The sequence below is a fragment of the Cryptomeria japonica genome, chromosome 8, assembly GCF_030272615.1.
Source record: "Cryptomeria japonica chromosome 8, Sugi_1.0, whole genome shotgun sequence".
Lineage (NCBI taxonomy): Eukaryota > Viridiplantae > Streptophyta > Pinopsida > Cupressales > Cupressaceae > Cryptomeria > Cryptomeria japonica.
Genome location: NC_081412.1, coordinates 223,363,351 through 223,390,651, shown reverse-complemented (window position 1 = coordinate 223,390,651; position 27,301 = coordinate 223,363,351). Strand labels below are relative to the sequence as shown.

General features: G+C 35.5%; 1 protein-coding gene across 1 annotated transcript in view; it reads right to left on the bottom strand.

Annotated features, from left to right (window-relative positions):
• Positions 1 to 703: 703 nt before the first annotated feature.
• Positions 704 to 27,301, bottom strand: part of LOC131027603 (nuclear pore complex protein NUP155) — a 114,576-nt gene continuing 87,978 nt past the window's right edge. Inside the window, exons 12-14 of the mRNA XM_057957672.2 lie at positions 3,759 to 3,977; positions 1,275 to 1,603; positions 704 to 1,158 (exon numbers count right to left, since the gene is read on the bottom strand). Of these exons, the coding sequence (XP_057813655.2) occupies positions 1,050 to 1,158; positions 1,275 to 1,603; positions 3,759 to 3,977 (657 nt within the window). The 3' untranslated portion in view covers positions 704 to 1,049. The remainder of the gene's footprint in view (positions 1,159 to 1,274; positions 1,604 to 3,758; positions 3,978 to 27,301) is intronic.

The window sequence follows — 27,301 nt, the reverse complement described above, 5'->3', positions numbered from 1 at the left end:
TGATAACCAAACATCGTAAATTATTTTGTTATGAAATAGGAATGAAGTTTAAATATATAAGTTAAATTTGTTTTATTATAATTATGACGGTCAAGTTTAATTTAAGTAAATGAAGGCTATGGGTAATCTAGTCATTATGCCTAGATAAAGGCTAGCAGACAAGTCAATATGAAAACATGTCAGAATCGTCTCCAAATTAAATTTAAAATTAATGTGCAAAGAGACACAATGGAAACAAATGTCTTACGAAAATGATTTTTATTTAAGCACACATAAAGTTGGTCACGGCTCATTACATGTGATTGGCAAGAAATCTCTATCATTAAGTGTGCTTAATGCATTCATCCAGTTAGATGTATAAGTAGATCCATCCAGAACTACAAGGGGTTTTGTCACTTGTGGCATAGTATAAAAGCTAGGGGTTTTTTCACTTGTGGCAAAGTATAAAAGCTAGCCATCAAGAGGTTTCACCCCACCACCAACACTTCCAGGCTTTGAACCACAGTTCCACCCAGGACAATCCGCAAGCTTAACCACCGTAGTGAATTTTAAGTATGAGAAAGATTAGGTTTCAAGACTAAGGTAGCAAAGCTATTACACACATGCCTCTAGCAGAAATATGTGATGCCCAAGGGAAGTGTAACTTTTTCATAACAAATTAGCAGAATTATTAGTGCTGGCTGCCCAATAAATAAAACAATACTAAGAAACTTACCTACAATTTAGAATTGCAACTCAAGGTGATCAAGCAGGACTTGCTACTTGTGGCAAGATTACAACATTTCTCTTCTCTCAAAATTGAATACCATACAACATGAACACTATCCTGATACAATGAGATACAGGAGTTACTGGATGCGCAACTTCACCGTAAGAATCAACAAACATCGGAAAATTTGAAGCACCAAGAACATAATAAACTAAACATACAATTAAAGAATGCTTGACTGCCCTCATAAATAATATGATAAGACTACTAATCTACACATGTTATGTCCAAACAGGAAACCTTGGATTGCCTCCAGGAAAACTAAAATTTTACAGTGAAACTAGAAAGTGGACGACCCCAGCAGCATTTCCTCCAACTCTTGAAACCCACGGTATACAGGTTCTGTATGGACTGGTGGAAGTGCTAACCTCCGAACCTCTGTCATATACCTGCAAAATAACAACCTCTCTAAATTGAAGTTCTGATCATACAATTATATTGTAGATAGGCAGGGATACAATCAAAAAGTTTAATAGATGTGGAGTTCTCAGATTATTTGCCTCACCTGTTTGCAGCACTTATTATTTTGTCTTTAATTCCTTGATGTATAGCACAAGTTTGCTCAGGAGTCAAAACTCCTCCAAGGATAAGAGAAGCGCCATTGGCAGTTGTGCCCATCCTTTGTGCGAGGGCTGAGAGTGTCCACTCACGAAGAACTGTTAGCACTGATCGCAGAAGTCGCAGGCGAAGAGATGGGGATGGTAAGATGCTTCCACTTGATAATAACCGATCATATGCGCGTTGAACAATTTCTGCTGTGTTTTTACAAGCAGCAAATAATGCCCTTGCCACATCCTCATCTCCAACGAGTTCAACACCTGAAGTTGATCGTTCCTGCACAAGAGGAAAAATCAATTACATTTAAAAGTCAAGTTGTCAAATGTGATTTCCATGAAACCGAAACTCCAGAAAACATTATTAAAAAGCAAGTTTACAGAAAATAAGACAAAGAAATTCTCTAATTGTTGTTGTTTCCTAGTGGCTTACAATCAAAGTCCTCAGAATGTCTTAACGGAAATGTAGTGTATTCATTAAAGACCATACATTGTAATCTAGTTCTCTGTGCAGAATACACTGCAATGAGTAGGAAATGTTCCATTTTGGAAGCACAAGCACAAGTATAATCTGTCAAACCATTATGTGACTGGTAGTACTGTGGGGAAATGATGTGATTTTGATAAAGAAATCCTTCTCATGCAAGGCACGTAACATGAATGAACAGTTATTTCCAATATTCAGTCAATATCTATGTTTTCCTTTCAATTCAAGATCCAATTATCTAATAAACCTAGTGATACTTGAAAACAAAAGACACCTTTATAACATGATTGTCACCAAACGACAAAAGAATTGAAGTGTAAAATCATTTCACATTGAACAACATTCAAAACAAGTGTAAAATGTCTGCCTCATATCAAAACCCTTCTGAAAGCCATTGAAAAGCCCTCATAGATTGATTTCAATTTTCTATGCACTGTGCAGCCATTAAGTTGTGTTTTCTGAGTTTTATCACCTCTACATTTGACAATATCATTTGTGCATTCTGAAATTGTGGATTTTATAGCATGTTTGTACACATTTTGCATATGTCCAATAATACATATATATATATCGAGGATCCGTATCACTACCATTCCCCATTCCCCCCCACCCTGGTGGGTCAAGAGCTTATGGCTCAAGGCAATCCTATTTCCTACCTCAGGATGCGCTTGCCCCAAAGGGTCCCTCTGATCAGTATCATTGAATCTAAAGATTTTCTTCTTCCTGGACATGTCGATTGGTTTAAGAATTCGATTCCTGCTCCCGTCAGCCAATCAAGAAATAAGGGTATATCCTCAAGTATGTTATACCCATTCGAGGCCAAATACCACCCCGACATTAGGAGCCCTAAAATTCTATGGACAGGCTTATTAATAAAGAGGGTTATATATCTTGCTCAATAGGGCTCTCGTGGGAGAGGAGGGGGTGGTGAGCCCCTTCCCATAGTATAGTATAGTAGGGTGAATCACTCAATAGCATTCATTCTTGAGCACCTAAAATTCTATGGCAAAGTGAACAGACTTGCAGGGTTGGTTGAAATGATGCTGGAGGCTAGACAGAATCCCCCGCATGCTTCTTCATCTGTTCCCCAAAGGCCTTATCATCGGGATAAGGGGAAGAGACCATTCCAAAGGGGAAGAGACCTGAGGCTATTCCCTCCCAGTTCATAGAATTGTAGGGTGTGTGTGTGTGTGTGTGTGTGTGTAGGCGCACAGACATACATAAACATATATTTATATATTTACTTGTTTTAAATAAAAAGTTCTTTTTGTTTTATATTAGAAGTTCTAAAATTTACAATTTTCTGCATTGAACCTAGCTTTCTCAAAATTTCAAAATACCAAATTTTTTCACCTATGTAACAACTAATGAACCAAACTTTGAACATTGTAGTTTTGGGTCCAATACAAACAATCAATCACACACAGATAAAATTCGCACTTTAAATCATGGAAATTTTACCAAGGGTTTATAGCCAATAGATAGCAAGAACAGTTTCAGACTGGTAAATCTCAATATAAGAGAATAATCGTATTATTACAATGATATATATTATTATTATAAAATAATCATATTATTACTCTGATAAATATTTGATTTCAATTATTCACAAATAATTGTATCCATTCATTTGCATATATCAAAACATTATTTTCCCTTGGTGTCAGTACTAAATCTCATTCTATCTGTCCCAAATAAGTTAATAACTAATAATATATTAGACTTCTGACTGGAGATTCGAAAAAACATCAGAAATACAAAGGAAATAGTTGGTGGAACAAATTCAGGGATCTTTGCAGATATGGACAACCACAATTTATCATTGATAAGATAGTTGCCATGTAAATATCTGTTATAAATAGCAAAGAACAAATCAGAATAAAGCTCCAGTTGACCAGCAAAAAAAGGATTAGCTGATTTACTGCTTAAAGTAATTTCAAACGCTCACCAATGCTGCCTTTTCAAGATGAAGACATATTGTATCTAAAGGTAAGCTAACACCATCTCCCGGATATAATTTAGAACCAACTCTCCTCACAACCAAACAAGCTTCTGCAACACCTCCTCTTGTAAGAGCTTGATCGAGTAACCGAGCCCACATCTCCCGCATGATGCCACTGTCTCCATCTCCAGCATAATTTGAGAAGTGAAGAATTTCCAAACAGATCTGAAACAAAATGAGCAAACCTACATTACAAAATGTAAGAACTGGAGGAAATTCCTTAAGCAATCCAAATACACATTTATGCCTTCTGCTGGATAATATAAATTTATGGCCAAGCAAGGAAGAGATTGAGCCTCTAAATTCCAAGCTGAAACCTATGGGTTTACAAACTTGGACACGATTCTAATTGTTTTATAAGACATCTGAAAAAACAAGAGTTAGTTACCATTGCTTGTTTAATATTCAATAATAAAGTAGATATTTGTAAGCCAATTAAGGAAATATATTAAAGCAACTCAGCAAGTCTAATGATAACTAGTATTCTAAATGTAAGCCAAACTTTTTCCTGTCTTAAAATACATATATCATAAAGTACTTTTGAATCAAGAGGACAGAATTTAAGCTGCAGAAATGGAAAATAGATGCAATCCGAAATAAGTCTTGTTAAGAAGCAACATTGATAATATACAGATATACGACTTCGACACTTCAATCTTTCATCAACTTTTTGCATTATTCTTTTGGTAAGGTGTCTCCATAATTTAGAAGCAAATATAATAAAGACAAAATGAAAAGAACATACAGAAAATGCTTCCAAAAAGAAGAAAATATGCAACATGTGCCTCATCCCCTAAGATGCCTGGGTCCAGTTTATAAATGGGTAAAGCCTGCCAAGATAGACGGGCTAAGCCCTATAGATAGAAGGGGCTAGAGTCACTATAACTATAAAGGGGCAAGAACTATAGAAAGTTGGGCTTCTCATTTCACCAGCAAGCCATTTCCCTCCTCACAAATCCATGCCAACAAAAACCTAGCAAGAATGGATTGGGCAAGATAAAAATCGAGACAATGAATTGGTGAGGTTGTAAGCCAGATTCTATAAGTAACAAGCTACTATGGCACGACACAATCGTTCTTTTCAGCTCATAATCTACTAAATTTTATTCAGAGTGTAAAGCCTTGCCTATATATAAATACTATTAAAATATAAATACTGTAAAGCCTTGCCTATATATAAGAAATCATCATTTATAGGACTTTGCAAGCTCATGTCTTCATCTCCCATTCAGTAAATTCATTTGCATTTATTTTCTATGCTTATTCTGAAAAAGTCCAAATTTTTAGTTGTATAGCAGGTTTTCTAGAGAATTTTTATCTTGGTCCAGCTCCATAAGACCCTGCAGCATTGAAGTAGCTGCAGTATTAAAAACCCAAATAAAACTGCAAGCCACTCAATCAGCCTTTGGCATGTCCTAGATGTAGTTTTTCAAGCAGTCTCCTTTAACCACTCGATAATACCCAGATTTCAAGTACAGCTTTGTCAAGTATTTAGCATGTCAATGTTGGTTATTCATGGAAAAGGGTGTATGTTCTTGATGGTTATATTATTCAGAGTTCTATTATGATATTATCAATACACAAGTCTCCACAATCATTTTTCTTGGGTGCAATAACTATAAGAGAACCATACAGAGAAGTACTTGGACAGATTAAAATTTGAACTAACAAAGATAGCAACTATTTTCTTACCTCTTCTAACTCCATGAGAGTATATGTCCTTGACGGCAATATTATTCAAAGTTCTATAATCAATACACAAGTCTCCACAACCATTTTTCTTGGGTACAATAACTATAAGAGAACCATTCAAATATGTACTTGGACAGATTAGAATTTGATCTAACAAAGATAGCAATTATCTTCTTACCTCTTTTGCCTCCATGAGTGATTGTCTTAAAAAGACAATGCTGGTGTGAGGGCAATCACGTAGTAACTTGATCTCATTCTCTACCACCCTCCTAGTTAATATTCCTTTGGACTCTTGAAAAACTTCCTTAAATTGCTGCAACAATTCTTCAATAAGTTTCTCTCTTTTAGTAGACATGTTAAGAGAAGCCTTATATTCAAGTGTCTCATTGTGTTGCTTATCCCCCTCAATCTTTTTGCTTGACTAATGCTTATCAAGTAGATTTATCTTACCTTTGCATGACTAAATGGTACTTGTTACTTCTCATCGTGAAGATAGTTCATGTATGGAGCTGTCAGAGATCACACAACACACATCAACAAGAACGAGATCTCTACTAACTTCATCAATGGGCTGTTGATTTATTCTTAACTTATTCTTAAATAGCATCATAATATCATATGTATCCAAACCACTAAGAGAAGTCTTACAATCAACTATTTTATTGTGTTGCGTATCCCTCATTCAGATACTAATTGATTTTGATTTCTATATGACGAATTAGATGGAAAAAGTCGATTATGTTGTTAACTGATATAGTTTTAATATCAGCATACTACTAATGGATTTACAAATAAAGATGGTGGTTGCAGGATTTGCATTTATGTGGGTTGTGGTTCAGGGCCAGAGACAGGTCACTATGTTGATGACTGGTATAAGGAAATGTTGGATATGTTGTCATTGATGTCAAAGTGAATAGATGAGATCAAGAAGATTGCCATTCACGTCAAAGGGTTATGGAAGATTGAAGAAGGAATGTCACACGGGTATTATATGTGATGTGCAATCTTGCACATGATTCTACAAAGAAAGTTCTCGGAGCTAGTTTTGCAAAAGAAAAGCGATTGAGAATTAACATGAATATAAAGAAAGTGCTGGAAATTAAAAAGACGAAAATAGAAAAGACAAAAACAGAAAAAGATAGAATAGAATAAATCAAAAGAGAATAAGACAAAAGAGAATAAGTCAAAATAGAATAAACAACATTTTAGAAGGCATCGATTATGATAAAGAATCGATAATGAAAAGGTGATGACTTTTATAAGGGTTATCTCTCTTACAAGAGATGCATCTTTTCACTAGGATGTGAAGATATAAAATGAAATGATAATTAGATGTTATAATTAATTAAGGAGAGGAAACTCATTATATAAAAAATTACAAGACGATCTTTCCATGACGGAAACAATCGAAAATAGAAACACGAAAAACAGAAAGGAAACTTCCCAAAACTAACTAAAGACGAAAGACATAAACAAAAGTTTCTTAATACTAACTAAATGACTAAGATGACCATTATATCAATAATACGATATTATTTTAATACCCTCCCTTAATGGTCATTCTACTAACTACCCTACAGAATACTTGACATAATCCGCAAGTCATTTGGCCATGAATGCATAGAAGGCTGCCCCTTTCTCCTTAGAATGCTTTGCGACATGAACCTGCTGCTGTACCCTCCCTAGTTCTGCAAAAATTCTAGATATGACCGAGTTTACCATAATCTTTCTACCACAATCTTTCCAACATGATGTTGGGTAACAAAAACATCCCTCTCTTTATCTAGAGACACTGATATCAACTTTTCGAAACTCGTTCAAAAAACCCATAAACCCAAAAAACAGCAAAACCCATCATGATTTTTTGTATACAAAAATCAGAAAGCCTTCTAGTAGAGAAGGAACCCACATTTTTTGTGTGAAAAAATGTGCAAAAAATAGAGAATCCACGATTTTTAAAGAGAAAATTGTGCAAAACCCTCCATAATTTTTTGTGGAGAAATCAGAAAACCCACCACGATTTTTTAGGAGAAAATCGTACAAAACCCTCCATGATTTTTTGTGGAGAAAAATCAGAAAACCCATCCACAACTTTTGAGGAGAAAATCGTACAAAACCTCCCAATCTGTTCCAAAACTTTACTCGTGGCCATCACCAGTAGTAAACAGAAATAAAAACTCTTTGATTTTTGTGGGAAAAATCAAGAAAAACCCTTCCATGATTTTTTGTAGAAAAAAATCAGAGAACTCACAAGTTTTTACTTTTTTACTAAATTTTTTTGCCAAAAAAGAACCTAACCTATAATACCATGAAATGATAATTCGATGTTGTTATTAATTAAGGAGAGGAATACTCGTCATATAGAAATTACAAGACGATATTTTCATAATGGAAACAATCGAAAATAGAAACACAAAAGACAAAAAGGAAACTTCCTCAAACTAACTAAAGATGAAAGACATAAACGGAAGTTTCTAAATGCTAACTAAAATGACTAAAATGACCATTATATCAATAATACAATATTATTTTAACATAAAAGATGTTTGTGAATTAACAAGGTGGTGTGAGTGGTGTGTAAAACATGTAATATAAAATACACAACAGCAGATCCATGGATAGTATGCAGATTTGTGAAAGAAAATATATGGAAATAGTTGCATCAAGCTTTGATGAAGTGTGATGAGAATAAAATATATAAAAGATCACAATAAATATTTGAAGATAACTAAAATGTTTAAAGAGCAGCGACGAGTTTATAAAATGTAAGATTATTAACAAAGGGTGATATCATTTCAAAGAGTTGTCTCTTTTCTAAAAGATGCCTCTTCATTGAGGAATGCAGATATAAATTAGATTTGTGGCATGTGGAAAATATTATATGGAAGTGAGAGATGTGTGTGGAAGACAGATAGAAATATATCATTAATACACCAACAGATTCAAGCAAATGAAGAGCTAAGTAGTATATTTGCAGATTTTATGAAGGGATTGCAAGGATTGTTGAAATGAATTTAAAGGCAAACATTATGGCAGATTTATGGGCAATATTCTAGCAGATTTGTGAACAGACTTATAGCAGACCATGGGGAGAAGAAAATATCATAAAGAATGTAATGTCCCCACTTTGAAATAGAATTTAATAATGAATAATAATAATAATAATAAAATTTAAATATTAAATATTAAATTAAAATATAAAAGAATATAATTAATTAAAATTTAATTAAGTTAATGAATGGTCAAAAGACATGGAAGGAAAAGTTGTGACTCCCTCAACAATGAGATATAAAAGGGAGAAGAGAACCTCATTTGAGATGGGGGATAATTTGGAAATGAGAAGTGCACATCTGATTTAAATAAGAAGTGCAGACCTGATTATGAAAAGTTATGTCCCTTTCAAAGGGCGAAAATAATGAGGAGTTGCACTTTCAAAAGGTGCTAATGGTTAAAGGGTGTGTCTCTTGCCAAAGGGCATGCATGACGAAGAGGTGGGACCTCTCCCTCACATTCAGAGATATAAAAGAAAGGAATCAAAGCATCCACCAACATCACCATGGATTGGATCAGATCAGAACTGTTAAAGTTACAGGCAGTAGTGTCTTTGTTCTTGGTGGTATGCCTGGGGATGTGCTGAATATGTATGCTTAATATATGAAGCCTAATAATCTTGTTATGCAGAATTTAGTAGTAATATTAATATAGACTACAATATGTATGACAGTAATACTTAATTTTATATATATTCATAATACATGAAAAGTTAGTATACTTATAGTCTGAATCATGTTATTTCTGTCTGTATTTAAGAAGATGGGATTGAATTGTTTCCAAGAGGGGCAGTCTGTTAATGCATGGTAGCTTATGCAAGATAAGATCTTCCTAACCTTCCTTGTCCTGTTATTTATCTACATGCTTCATGTCTGATTTATATTGCATATGATTATCGGATTGTACAAACATTGCTTATCATTATGCTATCGGGCTAACAACCCGATAGCAAATTAATGTCAATTGTTAATTGGCATTAATATGCTATCAGGGTATTAACCCGATAGCATATTAAATGCTATAAGTTATCGGGCTTAATTATATCGGGCATATTTGTTATCGGGTTTAATGAATACACCGCTTCATTTGGCATTAACATTGGTTAACAAATGCACCGGTTGGATTATATACATCGTGCACTTTGAATCATCGGTGTTTATATGAACCGATTCATTAAATTGATCAGTCATTATATTATGATATTACAATATGCTATCGGGGGTTTTTGAACCCATAATCAGCATTGTGTTAATGGTATAATTGTAAAGGCACCGATCAATGGGTGCATTGATCGGTCATGCCTAAAAGGCATGACCGGTCAATACACCAATTGACCGGTTGCCTAAATGATATATATGCCAATTGAATTCATTTGGAGAAGACATAGAAAATATTAAATGATCTCTCTCCTTCAGACCTGCAGATAAAAATCAGAATTATTAGACATTGACATAATTCCTCATATCCATATATAGCATTCATAGTTCATAACTTGTTCTTTAATTAAAATTGAAATAACTTTACATGATATCAGAGCCAAGTTAATCGAACCTAAGGCTATTCAATTTTGATAAAATTCAAGGACTAAGTTACAAACTACATCACATTTCCATAATGGCCAACGCTATCAAATTCGAAGATAGACTTGGAGGTAGCGAAGATTTTTCAGTTTGGAAGTTTAGAATCAAAATGATTTTAAGAGAAAACAAAGTTGATTCATATTTCCAAACTGAAAGAGCACAACCAGAAGATGAAACCGAGAAATCCACATGGACCGAGGGAAATGATAAGGCTATTAAAATAATAGTGGATGGGGTAAGAAATAATATAATGCCCATCATTAGAAAGCAGGAGACGGCTTATAAAATGTTCAAGGCACTTGAAAGGACATTTGAGATATCAAATGCAAGTCGTACTCTGGCATTAAAACGAGAGATCAACCATATCAGTATGAACAAAGGGGAGACAATTAACTCCTACTTCATGAGGATATCAAGCCTAAGAGATGACCTAGCTTCCCTTGGATACGACATCCAAAGCAAAGAGTTAACACTCATTGCTCTAGATGGATTGCCTAGTGGATGGAACACATTCGTCCAAGGCATCAGTGCTAGGTCCAAATATCCTAAGTTTGAAAGACTAAGAGATGATTGTCTACAAGAAGAATACAGATTGAACAAGGTAGGAATAAAACAGAAGAATATAGATGAAAACTTGCAAGTCCTAAATACAAACGTCAATAAGAAGTACAAAAAGAAGCAATTCAGGAAAAGAAAAGCTAAACAAGGCAAGAACACTTCTAAGAAAGACCTATCACATGTTCAATGTTATAGGTGTGACAAATTCGGACACTATGTTGCAAACTGTCCGGAGAAAGGGAAGCAAGCCACATTTGCAAAAGTGAGGAAATCTAGAAGAGAAAATGACTCCGAGAACTATGTCCTCTACTCAACACTTACAAGCCATGCTTCAAACAAATCTAACTCATGGGTGATCGACAGTGGTTCATCCATACACATCACCGGCTTTAGAGAAATACTAGACTCCATGATAGAGAAAGATGATGAGGAAGTAACCATCGGAGACGATTCTTCACATCCAGTCAGAGGAATTGGAACCTGCACCATCAAACTGAAGACAGGTATGTCACTACGACTTGAAGAAGTACTATATGTTCCATGCATCAAAAGAAATCTAATCTCCATATCAGCACTAGAAGATCAAGGATACAGAGTGACCTTCATGGAAAACAAGGTGTTGGCTTGGCCAAAGAGATCCTCCATCAAAGACGCTAAGGTCATTGGTCGAAGACAAGGCTATTTGTATGAGCTATGTACAGAGCCCAATCTAGCATTGATCCATGAAGCAACTAATGCAAATGAAGTATGGCACAAGAGATTAGGCCATCTGAATTATAGAGCTTTGTCAACCATGGGAAACCTTGTCACAAGTCTACCTAAGTTGAAGCAATATCATTCAGAGGCATGCAAAGGGTGTGCCTTAGGTAAAAATACCAAAAATGCATTTCAGAATAGTACTAGAAAAACTAGCAAAGTTTTGGAGTTAATTCATTCTGATGTATGTGGACCTATGTCCGTACCCTCGCTAGGGGGATTTTTGTACTATGTAATTTTTGTTGATGACTACTCTAGGAAGACGTGGATCTACTTTCTGAAATGTAAAGAATCAGAAGAGATCCTAAGTAGGTTTAAAGAGTTTAAAACATTAACAGAAAATCTCTCTGAAAACAAAATTAAAACCTTAAGAACTGACAATGGGGGGGAATACACATCAGGACTATTTAAAGACTTTTGTAAAAATTTTGGGATTAAGAGGGAGTTGACAATACCTTATAATCCACAACAAAATGGAGTAGCTGAAAGGAAAAATAGGACCATAGTAGAAGCTGCCAAAGCCATGATACTAGATCAAAATCTAAACTTGAACCTTTGGGCAGAAGCAACTAACACTGCTGTGTACATACAAAATAGATGTCCTCATTCACACCTTGAAGATAAAACTCCTGAGGAAGTCTTTACCAAGACAAAACCAGATATCAGCCATCTTAGGATATTTGGGTGTCCAGTCTATATTCATGTACCTAAAGAGAAAAGATTAAAACTAGAACCCTCTGGAAAAAGGGGAATACTTGTAGGATACAGTGAAACTTTTAAAGCCTACAGAATCTATGTACAAGGGCAGAGAAATATTGAACTCAGTAGGGATGTAATCTTCGAAGAAGATTTAGCCTTCAAAAGGGCCCAAAATACAATAGAACTTGAAATTCATAATCCTACTCCTGAGCTTCAGAGGGAGTATCTTGAGGAAACTATAAGTGAAACACAAGACCCACCTATAGATAATCGCAAGAAAAGACCACTATGGGCCACCAAAACTATAGCAGAAGCTCAGAAGTTCGTTGCTCCTTTAGGAACCTTCAGGGAAAGCAAGAGGCCTAATAAATTCATCAACTATGTTGCACTTATGAATGATCTCTCTAAAGCTGAACCTAACAATGTTTCAAATGCACTCAAACATCAAGTATGGATAGATGCCATGACTGAAGAATATCAGTCCATTATGAAGAATGATGTTTGGGAGATTGTTCCTAGGCCAACCAAGAAGTCTGTTGTGTCTTCTAAATGGTTGTTTAAAATCAAGCATGCTGCAGATGGCAGTATTGAAAAACACAAGGCCAAATTTGTAGCTAGAGGGTTCTCACAGAAGGAAGGAATAGATTACGAAGAAACATTTGCACCTGTTGCCAGGTACACATCAGTAAGAGCTGTCCTAGCCATTGCAGCAGCAAAGGGTGGAAGGTACATCAGATGGATGTTAAGACAGCATTCCTAAATGGCGAGATAGTGGAAGAAGTCTACTTAGAGCAACCTGAAGGGTTTGAAATTCATGATGCAAAGTCTCATGTGTGTAGACTCAAGAAAGCTCTTTATGGGCTCAAACAGGCTCCCAGAGCCTGGTATGAAAGAATTGACACCTATCTCTCAAAGCTGGGTTTCTCTAAGAATGATGCAGATCCTAATCTCTACCTCAAAAGAAATAAAGGTGATATGTTAATATTAATTTTATATGTTGATGACTTATTAATCACAGGAGATGATCACCTAATAGATCAATGCAAGAAAGATCTATCCACAGAATTTGATATGAAAGACTTGGGGCTTCTTCATTACTTCCTAGGATTGGAAGTATGGCAGAATTCTGATAATATTGTACTGAACCAAGGGAAGTACACCTTGGACATATTGACAAGATTTGGAATGCTAAACTGCAGACCCATGACCTCTCCTATGGAAACCAACTTCCATAAACTTAAAGAAGCAGCAGCAGAATCAAGACCTACTGACCCCACTCAATATAGGCAGATGATTGGGTCCTTGATGTATCTAGTAAATACAAGGCCAGATATCTACTATGTTGTTAATGCCTTAAGTCAGTTCATGTGTGAACCTAAGGAGATACACCTGGTTGCAGTAAAGCATATAATGAGATATCTACAAGGTACCCTAAAGCTTGGTCTTAAATATGAAAAGGTTGACATAGATCTACATGGATTTACAGATTCGGATTGGGCTGGCAGTGTGACTGACAGAAAGAGCACTTCAGGGTGCTGCTTCAGTTTAGGGTCAGCCATGATATCCTGGATCAGCAGAAAACAATCTTCAGTAGCTCAGAGTTCCGCAGAGGCTGAATATATTGCAGCTTCAATGGCTGCCCGAGAAGCAGTATGGCTAAGGAAATTGCTCGTGGGATTATTTGGAGAACCTATGAAACCTACAGTCATTCAATGTGATAATCAAAGTTGTATAAAACTCTCTGTAAATCCAGTATTTCATGACAGGTCCAAACATATTGAGATTCCATATCACTATGTACGAGATATGGTTGACAGGAATGTGATAAAGTTAGAATATGTGTGTACAGGAGATCAGACTGCAGATATTCTGACCAAACCACTTTCGAGAGTGAAGGTTGATCACTTCAGAAAGGGTTTAGGTATGATAGAAAGGTAATCTACTTTGTAATCTATACTTACATATATTTAAGATGTTTAAGGTGTAAACTTCTTTGTCATGTTTGGACTATCTCTTGGCTTCTTGCCACCTGTGTTCATATCTAAGAGGTGACGATCTCTCAAATACTGAACACTTGTATGTAGACATCATAAGGTGATGATCTTATGATAGTCAAACCAGTAATCATGTTGGATCACTGGTAAGTCATGGATGTGCCATGACTATGTTGTGATACAACATTTGTACAAATGTTATTGAATTATCACAACTTGGATATGATGAGAACTTAAGCACTTCTCATATGGTTATCCTTGTATTGCGTGTTAGGCAATACTGATATCACGTGTAGGTGATATCTCAACCATTGATCATGTTGGATCTCTGGTAAGTCATGGATGTGCCATGACTATGTTGTGATAAACATTTATAAATGTTATTGCACTTATCACAACTCGGATATGATGAGAAACTAACCTTTCTCATAGACTTATCCTTAAGTATTGCGTGTTAGGCAATACTGATATCATGTGTTAGGTGATATCTTGATGAATCTTACAGATCACATGTTTTGGTGATTTCTCACATGATCAAGTGATGATTCTCTTACTTTTATCACATGTTAAAATAATACTTTATGTCACATGCTCAGGTGATGTTCTTCTATTTTGTATCATATGTCTTGATGGTACTTCTCATGTATAAATGATTTTTGCTGACTGACATTATCTTAGTTATGAAAAGGAAATGTGATGCAGGTTGCCTTATCTATCTTCCAAAGCTAAGAGGGAGTGTTAATGCATGGTAGCTTATGCAAGATAAGATCTTCCTAACCTTCCTTGTTCTGTTATTTATCCACATGCTTCATGTCTGATTTATATTGCATATGATTATCGGATTGTACAAACATTGCTTATCATTATGCTATCGGGCTAACAAACCGATAGCATATTAATGTCAATTGTTAATCGGCATTAATATGCTATCGGGGTATTAACCCGATAGCATATTAAATGCTATAAGTTATCGGGCTTAATTATATCGGGCATATTTGTTATCGGGTTTAATGAATACACTGCTTCATTTGGCATTAACATTGGTTAACAAATGCACCGGTTGGATTATATACATCGTGCACTTTGAATCATCGGTGTTTATATGAACCGATTCATTAAATTGATCAGTCATTATATTATGATATTACAATATGCTATCGGGGGTTTTTGAACCCATAATCAGCATTGTGTTAATGGTATAATTGTAAAGGCACCGATCAATGGGTGCATTGATCGGTCATGCCTAAAAGGCATGACCGGTCAATACACCAATTGACCGGTTGCCTAAATGATATATATGCCAATTGAATTCATTTGGAGAAGACATAGAAAATATTAAATGATCTCTCTCCTTCAGACCTGCAGATAAAAATCAGAATTATTAGACATTGACATAATTCCTCATATCCATATATAGCATTCATAGTTCATAACTTGTTCTTTAATTAAAATTGAAATAACTTTACACAGTCTAAATCCAGCCAATAGGATGATTCCCAAGATAGAGTAGGGATCAGCATCCCATAAACCTTGAGGGCATAGTCCCAAGATAGGGTAAGGACTTGGATCTGTAAACTTTGAGGGAGCCTATTGAGTTTGGCATCTAAGCGCTTAGCAACATAGTCATATCCTCCTTCCTTAAAACTAGAGTAGCAACAAGGATTGAACTTTGCATTAAGAATTATGGATGATACAATTAATTATCTAATAATAGAATTAATTGCCTGGTATGGTGGATTGACAATTTATTCATGAGTAATTGATAAATTATTCAACACTATGGAATATCACATATTTGATTTATGTTAAGGAAAGAGCTAAAAATAGAGTTGTCTCCTAATCAATTTAGTTTAAGTCAGAAGTCTATTGAAATAAAATAATTACTGTTATAACAGGCCTAAACTTAGTAGGGGACATTACAAAGAAGGAAATATAGGTACAATGCATATTTGTAAGGAAGATATATACATGATGAAGACAGATTTGTAAACTAAAAGACACGTCCATTGAAATAGTTGTCTCCTTTCTTAAGATTCATCATTTCATGAAGACATAAAGATGTAAGATATAAATGAGATTTCTGGAGATGAGGGCAAGTGGAAAAAAAGATATACATATATAGAGAAGATCATCAATATGCAGATTTGAAAGAGAAAAAAATGCATAATTTGAGTGAAACAATGAAGTGAATAGAAAGAACACTCAAAGTGATCAAGTCTGGAGAGAATATACAAGCAAGTGTTGAATCAGATTTGAGCAGATTTATAAAATATGTATGAGAGATCTATGGATATATATGTGAAAAGATAAGGTGAATATTTGAAGAGAATATGCAAGTGTGTGTGAACATACAAGTATATTTATATTGCTGTTAATGAGAAGAAGAGAATCATAAGGTGAATATATGTAGAAGATAAATAATACCATCATAATGTCCATCATCCATTGAAGGAGCAACATAGAAGGTGGTAATTTGTTTTGGAAGCTGGTGCTTCCTAAAGGAGAGATTGTTGTCTCTCGCTAAGTTGGTGCTTAGCAATGAAGGTCGGCCTCCAGTAGTAGGTTGGTGCCTTAAGTGGGTTGGTGCTCACAAATTGAATAAGTGGTTGGTGTTTCTAGTAGGTTGGTGCCTGCAAAATTTGTAAAAAAGAAAATTAATAAAAGCAATATTTTTGCTGTGGTTTTCTCCTGTAAAGGTTTCCATGTAAATATCATATGTTATTGTGTTATGTTCATGTGCATGATTATTGATGTTGTGTAAATGATTTTATTGTGATTAATAAAGTTTTAAATTGGTAAAAGTTGTCTTTTTTTATGTATATATATATTTAAAAAAAAAATTATATTTGTAAAAAAACTTTACATAAGAGATTATAGGGGTGAAAATGGCTGGCCGTAGAAGTATCACCAACTATGAGCATCCTTCTCAAACTTGTCATAAAGAGCTTCAATACTTTGACCACTGGAGTGTATAAAATCAATAAAGTCACTTGCAAATACATCTTGCGAATTGGGATTGGGGAAGAATATACAAAATGCTAACTTGTACCCTTCAACCCTTGTTGGCACATAAAAAACTCTCAACATTAAAATATTTTGGACTCAATGCAAAGGCAAAAACATGTAGCAAGGTGGTCATTGGGTTCCATCTCTCAACAATGATTGTGCCCCTATTTAAGAAAGTTTATTCAAAAACTTGGACTTTCTCATTTATAACAGTCTTCATCTTCTCAATGAGTCGATGCTATCACATGTCTCTCCCAACCAAGGCCTATCCATTTTAGTGTAATAGATTGTACCCACAATGAACTCAACAAAACTAAAGAAATATTCCACACAATCTCATTGAGTGTCATCTAAAAGCAACCACTTAATATTTACTACCTTCTCATTGTTGGAATGCCTCCATATGGACCAAGCTTGGTTGATGAATAGGCCAGAAGGTACCTCCCAAACCTTCAAAACTTGTCTCAAGACAAGAGTGGGTCTCAACAACTTATTCGAAAAAAAGTAAAATAAAAAACAAAGAAAAAAACATAATTACGTTTCAAAACATAAATTAGTAAAAAGGAACATAAATTTTATATCACTTCACATAACTTTAGCGACTCTAATTTTGTGAATGTTCTAAACTTCTAAATATGCCCTACAACATGTGGTTGTTAGTTATGAACTTTTAGATCTCTTCAATCTTAACATAAATCTAATTGATCCTATCAATTTCTACTTTAAACATTTGTAGCGTAAGGTTGAAGGAGTGGATAGCACAAAGTGCCCATAAGATGTGTGAATCACATTTCTCAACCAACAAAAGTCACTCTACATTTTTTTGCATTATCTATTATGACTTGTACCACTTCTTCAATGGTTGTTGTTGGCAAGAGACAAGAGGTTGTGTGGCACCACAAATATAATTTGGGTCATTTATAGATCAATATATCCTTATATATCACTTAAATAGCCCCAAAACACTTTCAATATGCCTAAATAAACTATAAAGTTGTAATATATCATAAAGGAAACGATAAATTCATGAGAATAAGATAATTAAGTGTTATTATGAAAGGATATGATTGACAAGCATCATGAAAAGGCATTAGGAGGCAATATAAAGAAGGAAAAGGAGGGAGGTAAGAGAAGAAATCGTATCAATAAAAAATACGTGAGAATAAAAAAGATGATAAGTGATAAAAATCATGAAGAATTTATTATATAGTGTGTATAAGCCATTAAATAATATTTATATATGATTTTATGGTTGTATATGTATGAATGTATATAATTTATAATAAATTGGTTTATGGTTATTGTGTATCTAAGTTCTCCCTTTTTGTTCCATCAGACTGAAGTTTACTACATATAGCAGAATATTAAACCTTGGACTTTGATCAAGGTTTTTTTGTCAACAACTACTATGAGGATGACAACAATAATTAGCCATCCTTCACCTCCCCTCATAGTCCATGACTTTCAAAAAACATGCGCCTTTAGGAGATGTTGCAATCACATCAATCAAGAGTTTATGGTGCCAAATGAAGATTGGAAATATCAAAGTTGATATTATCCATACAAAATTCATAACCATTGACAAATATGGGATTAATGAAACTCAAATTTGGTAAAATATGGAATTACAAAGTGGAAAAGGCAAACACAAGACATCATACCAGCTGGGGTAATCATTGAAGTTTAGCAAAATGACCTTCAGCTCCTATAGATAAGATTGAAGATGAAAAAATTGATGAATTGATGAAGTAGGAGAAAACAGATTTTCTCTGTGTGTGCCTTTTCTCTTTTCTGTGTGTGTGCCTTTTCTCTTTCTAACTTGCTTTTTGAAACTATGACTTATTGTAAATAAAAGTTAGAAAATGAATCTTATTTCTGGAAAAGTTATGTAAAACATAACCAGATAAGTTTTATTATTTTTTATTATTATATTTCGAAAAGTAGTTATAAAGTAGTTACAAAGTAGTTATCAATGGGAAGCCTATACATATAAGGCTGATTTGTTTTGCAAAGGAAACTTTTTGAGAAACTTTTTGGAGACTTTTAATCTCACACTTTGTACAGAGGAGTTTTTGGCGTTGTATAACTTCACAATGATAATAAAAAGAGCATTTGGATTGTATGTTCTAAATGTACTTTTAAGTTATTCTTACTAATTTTTTGAATGTCAAATTGGTAATCCCTTTTGTCTTTGTTGAAAACATTGATTGTCTATTGAAATATTTATAAACCATGCAATTAACGTAATGAAACATGATCATATCTTGGTGTCTTGGTTTGAATGTGCTCAAGCAACCTATCTCTTTGTGTATTGAGATTTGTTATCCTTCTTTCATCATCCTTGCATATCAAAACATTATTTACTGCTCTATTTAATAAAATGAATACATGAATCAATAATCGAGATGACAATGCATACGAGACATAGATGAAGACCAAATATGGTCAACCAAGGATCACAATTGATCCAACTAAATCATACTACTTAGGAATATCATAAAACATATATAGTATAATCACAAAATAAATCCATTTCAATTAGTATGTTCAAGCTCGGGAGTAAAATCCAATATTAGGGTAGGGCTCATAAAATGCACACTGAGGTTGTACAATGCACACTGAGGGATAAGGCAGTCAAAAAACATAATTCTTTTCTTGCCATGCAAATGAATTCACGAGTCATACAACATGCTTTATAGGCCATACAATGTAGTTGAGCCTTTTGTTATTTTCTCCTTCAATTGCTGAATCATATTTTCTCCTTTTTTGTTCCAATCTTTCCTTATTTCCTAATTTTCTTTCTTTTTCTATAAATTCCCCTAAAATTGATTTAAGTTGTGTATGCTCCAAATTAAATAGTTTACTCGTAGTACTGCGCAACACACTGTTAGTAATTGTGCATTCTTCTACAAAGTCAGATACCTCTACTAGAACAAATCTTTTGCAAACCATGGACTACATCTGGCACACAAAGTGTTTGATTTTTCCACGTCATTCTTCCTTGGCCAACTTATCATTACACAATCCTCGTTCATCTATATTGATCTCAATAGATTCAATAAAATTATAGTTTGATGAAAATACTTCATAATACTCCATTTGCCAATGAAATAGCTACAAAGAGAATTTGTTTCATTCTTTGAACATATCTATAGCTCCATAGTTCATCACTTGGTTCCATCAAACCTTGATTCTTTGTCCATTCTTCTCCAAAATCCAAATTTGACGAATCTAAGGAAGATGCTTCCTCATTGACTACTTGAGTCTTCAAATCAATTCTATATTACCAACCCTTGTTCTCAATAGAGATTGTATTCTTTTTCCAAATGTGGTTGGCTTTGGCTGCTACTAGCCAAACCCAACCCAACAATGCATCGCATGCTTTATTCTTTAATGAAATGATTACAAAGTTCCAACAAAAATGTTTGGGTTCCAATAATTACCTTTTGTTCCATTAAAACTCCACGTACCTTAATACCTTGTTGATTTGCACCCAACAATTGAAAAGTTGGGAGCAAAATAGTCGACTTGCTTAAACTTCTCTAAGTGTCTTCCAAAAGTACACTCACGCCAAACCCACCATCAACAATTGTATAGGTGAGATACCATCCAAGGATCTCCATATTCACCACTATTGGTTTCCTTATCGTGTTAATTGTCAATAACATTAGGGCAATCACTTGGTCACTATTGTGACGTTTTCACACATCGCCCCATTGCAAATGGGGACCCATGTTTTTTGCTTTTTAGGGTTTGTTTTTTTTGGTCTTTTAGGGTTTTGTAAGCTAGCCTTTGCATTTTGAGTGTCGCCCAGGTGATCACATGGATAAGCAAGTCCGCCTTGAGTGATGTCTTGATCCTGAAATTTGGCTAAGTCTGGAATGTCCTGAAAATTTGGCTAAGTCTGGAATGTCCTGATCCTGAAATTTGGCTAAGTCTGGAATGTCCTGATCCTGAATTTGACTAAGTCTGGAAACTGAAAAAACCTCCAAAAACTAGATTTTGCAATATAACTCCTAGAGGTCTGAAACCACTCTCAAACATCCTGAAAGTATATATGGAATATAACTTAAAGTATTCTTTCTTATACTTAAATGTTATATTCCATAAAAAATTATCCTGATAGAGAGTTCGAAAAGTCAAATTTCGCTCCTGTCCTTCACTGAGGATCCAGAGCGAATTTCGCTCCTGTCCCTCCCAGGAGGACCAAGGCGAAGCGCTCCTGTCCCTCACCAAGGGTCCAGAGAGATAATACTTATTTGAGCCATTCCTGACCTCGTTTGGACAAATTGAGACATCAAAGGCATGATGGAGGACAAAATGAACATGATGGAGCATCCGGACTTGATCAAAAGCAATGAAAGGATGAAGTTTTTGCCTAGAAGGTCAAATTCGCTCCTGTCCCTCACTGAGGGACCAGAGCGATTTTATTCATATGCACAATTTTAGACCTTTTTTTGGACATTAACTTTTATTCATAGCATGAAGCAGGATGATATCTTCCCTAGCAAAGACATTTCATGGTGAAAAGTGAAGCATTTGGGCCTGGAGGGCAAAAATCGCTCCTGTCCCTCACTGAAGGACCGGAGCTTGAAATCCAAAATTTCCTTGTCCTTGAAAGATTTGAACGATTTGACGACTTGACGAGAGCCAAGGAAGTGTTTTTTACCAGTTGAATATAATTTGAAGGCACAAACATGAGGAAAAATAGACCAAAATGCAAAATCGCTCTTGTCCCTTAGTCAGGGACCAGGGCGAAATCCATTGTAGCTCCCGTCCCTCTTCCAGGGACCAGAGCGAAATTCTTCATAAGGTAAAATTCAGGCAAAAGCAAGCAAGTTTTAAGTTTGAAGGCAAGAAAGGAGGGTGAAACTAGACCGTTGAAGATAAATTTGGAAGTTGGCAAAGTGTAGTTGAGCTTGAAAGTACAAATTCGCTCCTGTCCCTCAGGCAGGGACCAGAGCGAAATCTTCATGAAAGCTTAGATTTTGAATGTCGATCACGTTTCAAGTGTCCAAAGGGGACCAAGGGACTTCATTTTACACGATGAAAGCAATGGCAAGTTGATGAAAGCAAGCATGAGCCCAGGACATTGAAGTTCGCTCCTGTCCCTCAATCAGGGACCAAGGCGATATCCACCATATTTGCCAATTCATTCAAAATTCATGCCAAGTCAAGATTGTACATGGTTGCACAGGGTCTAAGGCGTCTTAAGATGATGATATGCAAAGGTTTCAAACGTCAAAAGACTATCAATTTGAACAAGGAAGCTATATCGCTCCTGTCCCTCATCAAGGGACCAGGGCGATTTTCATTAAATCATTCGTTTTCCTTCAAGATCACGTCAAAGTCAAGGTTCGCAAGATCAAGGATATCATTTGCAAGGTGATGAACAAGGAGTAAAGCTTGAGAGATAGCAAATGTTGGCCAGAGCATGAAGTTCGCTCCTGTCCCTCACCAAGGGACCAGGGCGATATCCACCTTAGAGGGCATTCATCCACCAAATCAAGACGATCAAGCTCGAGTTTTTTGGCAAATATGCCAGTCTCAACGTGAAGATGGAGGTTTTGAACACAAAAGGCAAGAGAATCAAGACTAAACATCAAATTCGCTCCTGTTCCTTAGTCAGGGACCAGAGCAATAGGTTTGTGTCCTTACCTCTTCCAAATTTGGCGCTAAAACATTCTTTAGATTTTATTAAATGCTAGGAAAAAATCGATAAATTTGAAATCCAATTAAAGTTAGCATTTAACATTAGCGCATGGGTCTTTATTAATTAATTTTTGCCTTTTAAAAATCGAGTTTATTTAAAATTATAGGCATTAAATTAATTAATTATAAATAAAATGGGGCGCTTGATTTAAAATTTGTTTCATTTTACAAAGGTCGGCCTTTAAGTTTATTCTAAATTTGCCTTATTCACCAAAGTCGGCCTAGGGTCAATGTGAAGGTGAGCGCCTATAAAGGGAAGTGTTTATTTCATTTTCAAATCATCATTTTATCCTCTTTCATATGCGATTTTGGAGAAGACAAGGTGCGAAATTATCATCAAAGAGGAGTGCGTGTTTGTTTCAAGTAAGGCGAATTTGTTATCTTCAAGACATTGAAGACTCCTCCCCCAAGGTGGCGAATTGATAAAGAGGACGTTCCTTATCCTTGAAGATCACGTTGAAGGCTTCTAACGTTAATTTTGCCTTGGCAAATTCCTCATTTTGCATTCTAGTGTTAGCTCTCAAGAGAGGTATGGCGATATGGATTTATTGTTTTGATTTTGAACGTTGATCGTCATAGCTTAAATTTTGAATTTTGAAATTTCGAATTCCAGTAGCCCAATCGTTTTTTAGGAAATGGTAATTCAAGGACTTATCATGAGGTTTCCTAAAATTAATTTAATCTATGCTATTCATTGCAAAATCATGTTACTAATTTTGAAATGTTGTGTAGGCATCAAATGGAGATCTCATCAAGGAAAATCAAGTCGGATCAAGGACGGTCTTCGCCGGGACGATCAAGCAAGGACAGGGGTGACCTCTTTCAATCCAGCGTTCCAAGGCGAGGTACATCATCATCCTGCACATCAAGGACACAAGGAGTTAGAACAAGGGCTCGTTGAAGAAGTAAATAGTTCCAGATGAATTAATTAAAGCAAGCTTCTCAACAACATCAAGTTGAATATCTACCAAGTTACAAGTGTCAAATGAGGTGGCGTCCTAGTCATCATTTCTCCAATTAGTGAGGTCCACCTCAGCATGTCCAGATTCAATGTACTTAACTCATGGAAGGTGGCACAAACTCCGATGTACCTACCCCGGCTATCCATTGGTCGATTTTTCTAGAGGGGACATGTGTCCAAGCAATACAATTTTATCATTGGTCAAGCATTAAATGTTATGTAATGGTTGTAACAAACCCTAATTAGGGTTTTCATTGTTGAATCTTGGCCATTGATCTTGAATTGATCTAAGCCATCAAATTGTATTGTGGGCACTATATAAGCCCTGACATTTCATTTTGTAAAAGGATTAGAGAGAGTTGTAAATAATAGAAAGCAGTTAGTAGATAGAGAGTAGTTAGAAATTGATAGAATAGTAATTAGAGTAGAATAGGAGGACAAGGCAAGAAATTGTTGCCATTGATTGTAAACAAACTCCATTTTCATTGAAGTAATGGTGAAGTGTGTCGTTTCTTGCAATTTGCATGGTTTCTTGTTGAGTCTTCAATCCTAGATGGTAGATGATTAGATGAATGGAGGAAATACGATTGATTAATGGTGGAATGCGTATATCCATACTACTAGCAGTTTGTTGATTGCAGACTTGCCTTGTGTAGTCAACTGGAATCATTCAGCTTAAGCTCAATTTCAATTTGTCGCTTCTTCATTGATATGCATCAACTTGATGGTGTCTATGCCTGCGGTGATGATTTGAACATCATAAAGCTTCCCTTAGAAGATCGCACTAGCCTTGTGGAGATGGTCCATTGATGTCAAAACAAGACCTAGTTAGAGTTTCATCAAAAATCAAATCATTGCTCCTACATTCTTAGTATTAGGATTAGATCTTCTCTTCGCCCTCATCCTTTTTCCATTTTTTTCAAATCTAAGCCAGTAAGAGCCTGTGTTCCAGCAAAGCAGATCGGAAGTTCAATCATCAGATGTAAGTCCCCTTGTGATTCCAGCAAATCACATCATACCACTGGAGTTTATCCACACGTAGAGACCCTACTAACCAGAACATTGGAGTCATCCTAACTGATCCTTCATGCGAATCTTCAGCAGTTAGAGACTTTATTCAAGAGAGGATAAGATGCCTTTAGGTATTTTATTCTGTGTATGATGGTGTACAAAATACACGTCAACAGTCACCCAATAGTAAACGTTTGGTTACTAGATCCTCATTCTCACCAAATTCTGAGTGGGTCATAGCATGCACCATATTGTTCTATGCCAGTATAGTATTAGTCATGGCATTTCAGAGTTTAGGAATACTTATAATAAATCCACTACTTTAACTAGAACAATAGTTTGAAGTACTGGCCTTGTAATACTTGAATTGAATGGTAACTAATGTGTTCTCATGCTTGCATTTGTGTTGGAGTAGCATCATTTGTCTCCACTTCAACCCTTACTTCACAAAGCCTTTCTTTTTTTGCATGTGAGTCCAAGTACATAGCTTTCTTTTCTAGGGCACAAGTAATAGCCAATACTTCATTTTGTCTATGAACATCAATTAGGTTGATGCCAGCCTTTTGCCTTGGACATCTAGCATCTTCATGGTCTCCAAGTCCACACTGTTTGCACAATAATTGCACTTTGTCTTGCTTGTTCCAGCAGTCTCTCTCAAAGTGTCCCCATTTGCTACATTGTCAACATTGTATGATAGGGCGTTCTTTAGGGTTATATTGTATTTGATTTCACCCTCCTCTTTGATTTCTATAACTACCTAAAGATGCATTTGTGGCTTTGATGGAGTGGACTAATCTCCCTATGGAAAGAGTACTTGTGTAATCTTGGTGTTCAAATTATATACGCATTCTTTTGATGCATGAACCAAAACCTAGCAAATCTCACCAAAAAAAAAATCTTGGACAAGTATTTGTTGGGGGCCCCTCAATTTCTTTGTTCATTTCTTTCTCTAGTTTCTATTCTTTCATCAATTGGAGCATCTCCCTTCAACGCGCTTGTACAGTTCTCGATTCATTGTCACCATTGTCATCTGAACTTCGACCTTCCTCTATTTTTCCTTTACTGGGCAAGGACATTTTATCTTCACTTTCTATGTTCAATGCTCAATTGTAGGCTTCTAAATAAGAAGAGGGTGGTACTACCTATTAGACACACAAATATACTACAAGGGGGGGTGAATCGGTATATACCAAATTTAACTTTAAATCCAATATAACATTAAAACCATTACTGCATCTCACATTATCATTAAAGCAGCTATGCAAATGATAAACACGATCACACATCAACACATGAGAACACTAGATATAGGTGGAAACTGAGAAGAAAAAAACCATAGTGAGAATGGTTGCTTGGATCTACTACCCAAATCCAGCCCCACAGAGATAATAGAGAACTTACAATATTTTGCAGGCACCAACCCACAAGAATATCAACCTAAGATGGAGACACCAATCCACTAATCCAAAGAACTGAACAACAACTCAAATAATGAGGCACCAACCTCATAATACAAATAATAGATACACAAGATATATTATGCATACCTTCACTACTCAACCTTTAACATCTGTCTGATCTGATCTACATCAAAACACTCTCTATGTGTATAGGATCTGTAATTTGATGCGCACACTTCAACTCATCTTTACTCCTTATTGAATATAAAACTTGCACAAGTTTTCAGTTTTGCCTCATCTGCCAACCACAGCACTTGGAATGAACATAGATCAGCAATATATATGCATGCCAATATTAATTACATTATATCTTGGCCTAGATCATATTTATAATATCCACAAGTTGGCCACAAATATTTCCCTTAAACCAAACATGTAATTAGGTTGGTCCTAAAGCCAACATGTTACACCAAAAATAGGGAGACACTGTGTGTTACCCAACATGAACTCAAATAGTCCCAAACAACCTTCACACACTTCTTCCAGTTGGCACACATTATCCTTCTCTCGCACATCCATCAAGAGCCTCGGCACAGTCAACCACTATCACAGTGTGCATTATGTCACTCAACATTTTGTCCGTTGAAGCTCAACCTTTGAAACTCTGGAATATGATACTTTGTATGCAACTTTACTTTAGTTCCATGCTGCAAACCAAAACTCTTAGCTGCACTAGAATGTGGTACCAAAAACCAAGACAAAGCAACTAGGAACACATACTGTCCCTAAGCAACAAACCTCGGAAACCAACCACACACTTTTGAACCTCCACAAATATGCTAAGCAATCAGGAACAATTGATAATGGAACATTATGATAACATTAAGAGAGTTGTCCAACATAGCTCAATCTTTGTGACATCAAAGACAATGCTTACAACACTTTTCACATCAATGTCAACACAATTCATCTTTTTTCTTAATGATGGAAATAGACCTTCAATGAACCATGAACCATCTTTTCTAGAGACCGTCATCCCATTCTTTTTCCAACTTTACAAGATATTCTT